Genomic DNA, 10,198 nt, shown 5'->3' on the forward strand with positions numbered 1-10,198 from the left:
GGTTTTTTTTTCTGAAGTCTTTCTTCCCCAGCATAATCAAAGTCGAGGACTTGCTTATAAACCGTCTATGTTTACATGTACGTACAATGAGAATATCCCAGAATTCCAGTAAGAAAAACCTGATATCATGTTTTCCTAAGGAAAATAAAAACCTACCTTGGAAAAATAACCTGTTACAGGTTTAAAGAAAAACTTTCAGAAGAATAACCCCAAATTCACCTGTATATATCCAAAGTCGCCCCCGACTTTCAGACCGCAAGTTATTCTGGTTATAGGTTTATAACATGGGATAAAGTAAGATTCAATCAGGTACACATAGGTGTGCACATAAAACACATAAAAGAACCTTTGACAGTTTGATGAAGAGAAGGTAGAAATATTGCTGTCCCTCAAAGCATGGTGTATGCGTGTCCTTATTAGCCAGGTTTTGTGAAGAGAAGTAGGGATTAAACCCCATTTCATTTCATGGCTCTACTTTACCTTTCTGGTTATGAGTTAACACATATAAAACCAACATAAATTTATGAAATAGTTTTTCATAAAAAATGAAAGAAAAGGTATCAGACATGAAAATGTATTCAATTTTGGTTACTTTTGTTGGTCTAGTAGCTATTAATAGAAACAATATTTTTTCTGTAGCAGTTTTGTATATAATATTGAAATCCTCTGAAGTATTCTTACATTTATAAACACTTTAAAATGTTATAATTATTAGGTTCCTTGTTACTCAAATACAAATGATTTTCAATTCAAAAGAGTAATACATAGGAAAGTGCATGCCTTTTCTTTTTAATTGTAAACAAATCCAACTACACCTAAGGCCCCATCACACCAAACATGCTAAACTTTTTACCCCGTTCTAGATGGGTTGTAGTCGGGGTACAATCTGTAAATAATGTATATAATACGATCCTAGTGCGTTCATAAACAGTCCCCAATACGTCTAGCTTGTCTGTACCCCTTCCACAGTCAGTTTATATCAAGTTCAGATCAAGTAAATTTGCCATTTCCAAGCAGTCTGTAGGAGGTTTAAACCCGTTCGTAACTAGTTCTACCCCGTTCCCAATAAGTCCGCAATTAATTCTAACTAGTTTGTAACCCGACCACCCATGCAGTGTTTCGTTTGATCAGAGCTAATCCCACTTAACAACTGCTGTAAAGGAAGCAAATTTCTGTTCCAAATTATGACTGGTCAACAGTCTGATTAACAACTAATAGCTAACTGCGTAATAATTTCATTAGGCAACAGAGCTCCAAATTGGACCAAATACGTTTACATGATGTGGAAGCCAACGTTAAATAAAGCTATTTCACGCACACACTTTCCATTCCTCTTCACGTTCAACACTTCCAGCTGTGGTGATCAAACTCCCATCACACCAAACCAGTTGTCGCTACGTTCTGGAAAATGTTTAGTCCGATTCAGTTTGGTAAATAGTTCGGGTAGAAATCATGGGATGGACTTTATTTTGAAGGTTTTGAAGTTTAATGACAAAAAAACAAAACAAACAATAGTAGGTCTTCATAGTATGGGAGGACATCTTTTGAAGAGTAGCCATGTTGCGATAATATTCCAACTTATTTTTTGTTTATTTTCACATATCGGCATATCAACTGTGATTTGGCACTGTATTAATATTGGCAGGGGTCATGACTATATTTTAGATTTTTTTCCATCACTTCCTAAATATATTTTCAAGATGGCGAACATTTTTTGGTAGACATGGCAAGGTTTGGGGGCATTTGGAAAAGTGGACAAGGAAATATTTATGAAACATTTTCTTTTTATTTCGCTGGAACAATAATAGTTTATCCTACCATCTTGTAAGATGTGGGGAAAATATATTCTACAAAATATATTAATCTGTGGTGTTTTTCACCACAAGAGTTCCACAAGATATTGAACTTAGAAAAATAAATCTTTTTTTTTTTTCCAAAAATTTCTTCTCTCTTCTTCTCAGACCTCCCTATATGCCTGTGTGGTACCACATTCCACAAGATTTTGGTGAAAAACACCACAGACCCAAAACACTCTATCCAAATTATTGTAAGTTGAAAATTTTGTGGAATGTAATACCACACAGGCCCAGAGGGGTGTCTGAGAAGAAATTTTTGAAAAAATTGTTTTTTGTGGAACTCTTGTGGTAAAAAACACCACAGACCCAAAACAATCTATCAAAATTATTCTAAGTCGAAATTTTGTGGAATGTGGTACCACACATGTACATAGGGAGGTATGAGAAGAAATTTTTGAAAAAATTGATTTTTTTTTCTAAGTCCAAAATCTTGTGGTACTCTTGTGGTGAAAAACACTCTATGAATATTATTCTAAGTCGAAAGTCTTGTGGAATGTATTTATTTTCAGAAACACAGTATCTTGTGGAACTCTTGTGGTGAAATGTTCCACACAAATGCCCCCAAACCTTGCCATAGATGTTTTTTGGCGGGAAAATCGGACGATGGGCTGATTTTGATTAATCTGTAGTGTTCGGTGTCAATATATATGTTTTCAGGGGCACAGATTCCATTTCTGCCAATTACAGCTGTGTAAAATTATCACATGTTCACCTATTTTGCATATTTCCAAGATGACTGCCATTTTTGGCGGGAAAATGGGACTATGCTAATATTAAGTAGTAGTGTTTGATGTCAACATATATGTTTTCATGGAAACAGATTCCATTTCTGCCAGTTACAGCTATATAAAGTTATGGCATGTTCACCTATGAAGACGATGTTCTGATATTGATTAAGTAGTCATCTTTGTTCTCAATATGTTTTCGGGACGCAGATTCCATTCCTGTGGTTTACAACTGTGTAAAATGATCGCATGTTCACATATTTAGCATATTTCTAAAGAATTGACTGCCACTAGATAAGAGAACACGAAAGAAAAACAGAAAAATTGTCAGGTATCCTCTTACAGTCCCATATAACAACTTTTGGTCTTCGAAGGAATTATTAGTGAGCAGAAATTCGGCCGTGTATTTATTATCACTTGTCACATCAGTCAGTTATATAGAGGGATGACTCGTGTTTTCCTTTGGCGTTCGTCACTTCCAATTCAGGAAACCTGTATTACTCAGCTATCGTAGCAATGATCTCTGTGTTAAAATTATATTTGGAATGTGTTTAACCAGCTCTATCACATATGTGATAATGACTGGCACCAATATTGTCCTTTAATTAAAATCTGCTCATCGTCCCATTTTCCCCACCAAAAATGGTCGCCATCTTGGGAATATGCTAATATGTAAACATGTGATCATTTTACAATGTTGTAAATGTCTTAATCAAAATATGCACATTATCCCATTTTCCCGCCAAAAATGGCAGCTATCTTGGAATTGGCCGCCATCATGAAGTGATGGAGAAAAAAAAATAGTGGCAAATAGTGTGAAAGTATATAATACCTCAATTAGAGGAGAGTTACTGCGTTCCAAAGTCTCGGTCAATCAAATTGCTTATTGCCCTGCTTACCTTGAGCAGAAAGTGCTCATTATCGAACTTAGTCAAGGTATTGATGTGGTAAAATTATACACCAAGTGTCCTCACTCTCACTAAATTAGAGCTAAAGTTATCATGTCCCAAAGTATCAACCAATCAAATTGCTTATCTCTGCTTACCCTACGCATGAAAAGCTCATCTTCGACCTCCATCAAGGATTGACCTAATAAACACCTACACCAATTTTGAACATTCTACCTCAATTAGGAGGAGAGTTATTGTGTTCCAAAGTCTCGGCCAATCAAATTGCTTATCGCTCTGCTTACCCTGAGCAGAAAATACTCATTATCGAACTTAGTCAAGGTATTGATGTAATGAAACTATACACCAAGTTTCATCACTCTCACTTAATTAGAAATAAAGTTATCGTGTTCCAAAGCATCAAATTGCTTATGGGCGGCTTATCTGACGGCCCCATTTCACTCGCAAAGAGATACACCGCCAAAAGGGAAATTGGACGTTTTTGATTTTTGTCTTAATAATGAGTAATTGCTCCACCAATCCTCCGACATTCAGCAATTCGTCGTGGCATGCTCCTAATCAACCTTCCAATCACGATTTGGGGCAATCTGACCCACTCCTCTTGCAGTGCCATGGCCAATTCTTGCAGTGTTGTCCGTTGACGTTGAGGAACACGTCTCTGTATCAAATTAAACGTAACACACTAAAGCAAAGATACACTAAACAGTAAATCTTATGCAAGCACCGATAGGAAAGCAAACATGGATAGATAAACCAGCACGCGGCAGTTTTCATCAACCCTTCCTTGAAGTGTCAAATTTGACAATGAACCCCTCCCACGTGTATGGCGCTATTGCGTGTTGCATGTGCAGCTCAGTGGTTCTGTTTGGGCAATAAGTTCTTCATCTGTGAACATACTTTCAAAGCATGCCAAATGTCCATGACTATTTATCATATTGCAATCTGCATAGGTATTTGCATTTCAATATCCCCTACTTTTTTTGAAGAGTATTAAAAGTGCATGAGAACTACAGACACTACCCAAACGAGTAGAACTTACCGAGAACCTACTGGGAGCTTTTAGAACAATGTAGAAAGTGTTACCGACTAGTTGGATTGAATGTCACTGTGTCTAATTGCAGGAAGAGGGAAATTTTGACCAGACTTAAAGTTCTAGAGCACCTTCCCGTCAATGAACTTCATAAGCAGATCGTAAACAGTTGTTAATATGTTCACACATAGTTTGAGCCCGATAGGCAACATTTTCCAGAACGTAGTGAGAACTAGTTTGGTGTGAGCAGGGCTTAAATAACCTGCTTTTTTCCTTATTTCATTAAACCCTATTTCTTCCTTGAAAATTCTAATGTTTAAATGTATGATGAATAGTATCTCCACACATCAGCATACAATTTCCTCCTACATTTACATAAAAGAGTTATGTTTCTTAAAGTGAATCTCATTTAAATCCAATCTGTAAAATATTTTACTCTGCATTCTTTTTATGACAGCAGATTAAGGTAGTTCGGTCATATTTCAAAATAACTTAATGATTCAAGATGAACCGTGGTTACTGTTTAATCTACTTGTTTACTGTATGGATTTCTCTTAATATGAATCCTGTTAGTAAGTATAATATTAAATTTTATATTTCAAAGTGGGCTTGAATTGCCCTCACAAATGCTTTGTATTTAGTTTTCAACTGTCCCTTCCACACCCCACAGAACCCAATACCTGTGTTTTAAAAATCTTGTTAAGCACCAACCATACAAAATTCCTAAATAATCTTTTTGAATAAACAGATTCAATAGCAGAAGTTTACTTGACTGAAATTTGCTTTAAGGTAACACAAACCCAGCCCTGCCCTTTCTTTACAGAGCCATAACATTTTTACTTACTAGATTGTTATTATTCTATATCCTCTGCATAATCATTTTTCCGCTGGTTAATCGCATACTGGCTGTTTAAGTCTCTCAATGTTCTCACAACCATTAGATCAACACATAGAAGCACTCTTTATGTCACTCCCAATTTTTTCCATGGGTGTGTTCCAGGGAATTGAGTGTCTCTACTTTCCATATATATCAAGAATGCAATACTTTTATTGGAAATGACTACCCTATGAATACTTTTATGGGAATGTATCTTTAATGAAGTATGCATGCACACATCTAGTTATGAGGATAGTCGCAGGGAGAACCTATGAAAAGGTGGTTCAACAATGAATATTGTATGTAACATCCATTGCGGACCTGTTTGATTAGGGCTAAAAAGTGAATTAATTTTTGTATAAAAATAGGTCCTAACAATGGGACAACATATGAAACTACAGTTAATAGTACCAGAGATAATACAAGCACACCTTCAACAACTTACAATATGGCTTCTGAATCTAACAGCAGTAGTACAACCAGTCACATTGTAAATCAAGGTAACAAACATTTAACAATCTGTATTATGGTATGTACTATGTAGTATAATGCAATTGTTTCTAGAACTTTATACTAGCGGTCGCACACATTTTGCAACTGATGGACAGAGATTTTTTGTACAATCTGGGGCCATAGGCCTGGATGTTATGGTCTGACATGGTCAATATCAAAAGGAACCGACGTCTTTTGGATATAAACATATATTCAAAATCGGATAAAAATTGTGACATCTATAGAAGCCAAAACCTTGGTATTATATGCTTATTATACTATTTGTGACCTCTGGAGGGTCCACAAGCTAAAAATGTGATTTTTCGTACAATCAGGGGCCATCATCCCAGAAGTTACTGTCTGATATGCGTCAGACAGGACCTGGTTTCTAGTTCTTAAGGGTTCCACTGCAAGTCACATGACTCAGTTGGTTTGGAGGCTCGAAGGAAAACTGGTTACAGCGGTCCAAGAGCAACCACACAGAGAGAAATGGGGTTTAAGTCTACTCGACACAAATTAGATCATTTCCAGACTAACATAAATGGTTCAATTTTATTTCAATAAACTCAATGACAGACCTTATGATCCAAAGCGGGCATGTTAGAGCATTCAGCCACATAAGCAAATAAATCAAGGCTTTAACAGAATTCAAAATCTGTAATACTGTTGGGGTTTTTTTTTTACTGAAGTGCAGAATTTTGCGAAGGATTAGGGTAGGTTCAAAAAGGGGTCACATTTTCTAGTACACTAAGCAACAGGAGGCAAAATGTTTGGGTAGAGGGAATATATTTTTTTTATTCTACCGATCCACCCTCAGACCATCAAAAATGCCCAGGAAAACGCACCCTTCTAATAAACACACTTAGTACATATTTTGGTATTTTTTGCTTTTTGGGGCACTAATTTTTTTAGTGTATGGAGAAGACCAGACTGATTCTTATCTATTGCTTCAAGGATTCAGAGGAAAATAATGTATAGATTTATGTTATATTGGGATTGGTTTTTTGTTTTCAGATGATATAAAATGTGAAGAAGGGTTGATATATACTGGTGCAGTATGTGGGATATTGGCGCTTGTGTTTAGTACAGTAACAATGATTCTGTTCTGCTGCTCCAGGTGAGATATTACACATGGTTTATTAGCTCTAACCTGTCCTCATCAGTTTCATAATTTCTAATTCCGTATTAAATATAGGCTTGGTCCTACCAAACTTCAGTGTGAAAGCCGACAAAATAAAAAGATTTTATAGCCATGGTAATGTCACATAATATAAACTAGCTTTCTGATTTTAAAATCATCCAAAATTGAAACCCACAAAATGCAAGTTTCTCTATCCTCAGGGGACATGCAAATATGGTTTTGTAGAGAACAAAGTTCACTGTGGGATTGCTTATTTATGCTCAAGATGGAGCTATTATCAAAATTCAAAATATTCACGAATCTCTTAATTATCTCATTGTTAACATTTTGGGATGCAGGACAAAGCTTTTGGTGGAATAAATATAGAGTCCACAACCTTGATATACCATATTTTTACGCCATTTGAGAACGGAGGGCGGCCATTTTGTCTGTCAGTTTTGGGACGATTTTCACGAAATTCAAACTCAGCCGTCCTTAGGGTGTAACGGTGATATAATATGTATTTTTAAATCGGATAAAAATTATGACCTCTATAGGGTCCACAAGCTAAAAACACTATTTTTCGTACAATCAGGGGCCATAATTTAGGAAGTTACGGTCCGATATGCGCGAATATCAAAAGAAACCAAGATCTTTGGGTTATAAACTTACAATTCAAGTTTCAACAAATTCTGATAAAACTTGTGACCTCTATAGGGTCCACAACCTTGATATACCATATTTTTACGCTATTTGAGAACGAAGGGCGGCTAATTTATCTGTCAGTTTTGGGCCGATTTTCACGTAATTCGAACTCAGCCGTCCTTAGGGTGTAACGGTGTTATAATAATATACGATTTTTTAAATTGGATAAAAATTATGACCTCTATAGGGTCCACAAGCTAAAAACGTGATTTTTCGTACTATCAGGGGCCATAATTCAGGAAGTTACGGTCCGATATACGCGAATATCGAAAGGAACCGAGATCTTTGGGTTATAAACTTAATTTCTAGCTTCAACAAAATCAGATAAAAATTGTGATTTTTCGTACAATCAGGGGCCATAATCCATGAAGTTACAGTCCGATACATGCCAATATCAAAAGGAACCGAGATCTTAGGGTGATAAACCTATATTTCATGTTTCATTGAAATCAAATAAAAATTGTGACCTGTAGACTGTTCACAAACAATTGTGGACGGACAGGGGCGACGACAATATTTATTTCAATAATTCACTTTCATCTAAGTCATATGCCTCAATCTCACATTTTTATAGTCCCTTTCTTAAAGGCTCAATACCACTCTTGTTGTAACTGAATAATATGTCCCAATCTTTATTTTGGTCAACAAATTTTACTATTTTACAATATTCCAATTAATTGGTGATACAAATTTCATCTTAACACACCTAATTTAAAAAACTGGAAAAATTCAACTAAATGATTTGAAAAGCCTAACGTAAACCTTTTCAAATGTGACTTGGATTTAAAAATATTTTCGAACCCTCTGGACAAGTAAAATAGGGTGTAATGGATAATTTACACAATAGGTAGGACACTTAAACATCTATAACTTAGAATAAGGCTATTATTTATTTTCTGGAGCTGTCAAGCCAGCAAGAGTGTTATTGTCCCTTTAAAACATGTTATTTTATTATTTTTTTTTTAGGGAAATAAGAAAATTGAAAAGCAAGTTTTTAAACTGTTTTCTTATTGACAAAGTAGCCTGTTGTTTTAATACAAAACATGATGTAAATGATAGTCCTTTCTACCATCAAGTGGAAGCCCCTCAAACTGTATGCCAGCAACTGTCAATCAGTTCAGTACATGAAAATAAAGGGGATTCAAATAAACAAGCAGGTTCTTCTATTGACAATGCAAGTGTATCCGATATAATATATGTCAACCAGGATGTAATACCAGATTCAAAGAACAGGAGATTGAACATTACGAAATGGGTTGTACCAAATCAAGAACATTATGATATGGAGATACTTGAAAATGATCTTTATGAATCAACAGAATCTTTGCCTTCTATAAAACAAGAAATTAACACAAGTGAGAAATAAATATTAAATGTAATCTATCCTCAGTTGTATCAATTTTAATACCCATTTCTATTCTGTAATACAAGCAAATACAGTAGATTAGGAGATAAACACATCCTGTTTCGAAGGGGTGTTTTGTGGGCTGATTCCGACTGCTTAAAAACGATAAGAGTTATGGCCCATTATTTTCAGTGACAATGTTTGACAGGAAAAGTTTTGAAATTGCAGTAACTGCAATAGACATGTATCCTGAGTTCATTATAAGACCCAGTATATACTGTCAGACTACTTCAGTTTTTTGTCCCATCCGTAAAACACATTTCCAGTTTGTCAAAAATGACCCAATTTATATTTAATAATTATATCCACGACAGCCAACTACATCATTTTTGACAAACTGGAAATGTGTTTTACGGTAAAACACCTTTCCAGTTTGTCAAAAATGACCCAATTTATATTTAATAAATATATCCACAACAGCCAACTACATCAACGTTGGCAGAATGTTTGCACCATATACAGTTTTGGTTGCACAATCTGACTAATTCCCCCCCCCCACCCAAAAAAAAATAAGAACACTTACAGAAACAATACCTGTTTCGGACAATAACAACCTAACACTGCTAGTAGTCTTTTGTTATATATAATTGATCCGCGATTGCTGAGACCATTTTTCTTTTTTACCTTAAATTTCATTTCATTTTAGTTGTCTTTTATTTTGTTTAAACTTGACAATAAAACATTATTGAAAATTTGTATATATTTAGTAATACTTCATTGTTTTTCTTTTATCAAATTGAGAGAGACTGAATACTCGCCTGTTTTCGCACCCACCAAAGAACCGTAAGTTTGGAAATTGCATTTTGATGGACAGTTTGAGTTGAAATAATGGTGGATTTGGGTAGATTTGGGTAAATTGTGCTATTGCAGATTATCGTTAACAATTGTAAAAAGATAGGTTGCCAGGCAACGAAACATACGCCCACAGCAACTAAATCGTCCGGGCAGTCAACAAGGGTTGTCGCATATTTTTACTTTTTTCGGTAATGAAACATTTATAATACACTAAAATCTGATTAAGAGCAACAACTCACGAAGTAATTATCAGAAAACTATTAGAATTTGTTTGGTTTTTATAAA

General features: G+C 35.3%; 1 protein-coding gene across 1 annotated transcript in view; it reads left to right on the forward strand.

Annotated features, from left to right (window-relative positions):
• LOC126811921 (PR domain zinc finger protein 4) overlaps positions 1–9,816 on the forward strand; it is a 40,891-nt gene extending 31,075 nt beyond the window's left edge. Inside the window, exons 13-14 of the mRNA XM_050537982.2 lie at positions 6,903–7,005; positions 8,680–9,816. Coding sequence (XP_050393939.1) covers positions 6,903–7,005; positions 8,680–9,079 — 503 coding nt within the window. The 3' untranslated portion in view covers positions 9,080–9,816. The remainder of the gene's footprint in view (positions 1–6,902; positions 7,006–8,679) is intronic.
• The last annotated feature ends 382 nt before the right edge of the window (positions 9,817–10,198 follow it).

This window comes from Patella vulgata, chromosome 2 (assembly GCF_932274485.2).
Source record: "Patella vulgata chromosome 2, xgPatVulg1.2, whole genome shotgun sequence".
In the NCBI taxonomy this organism is placed as follows: Eukaryota; Metazoa; Mollusca; class Gastropoda; family Patellidae; genus Patella; species Patella vulgata.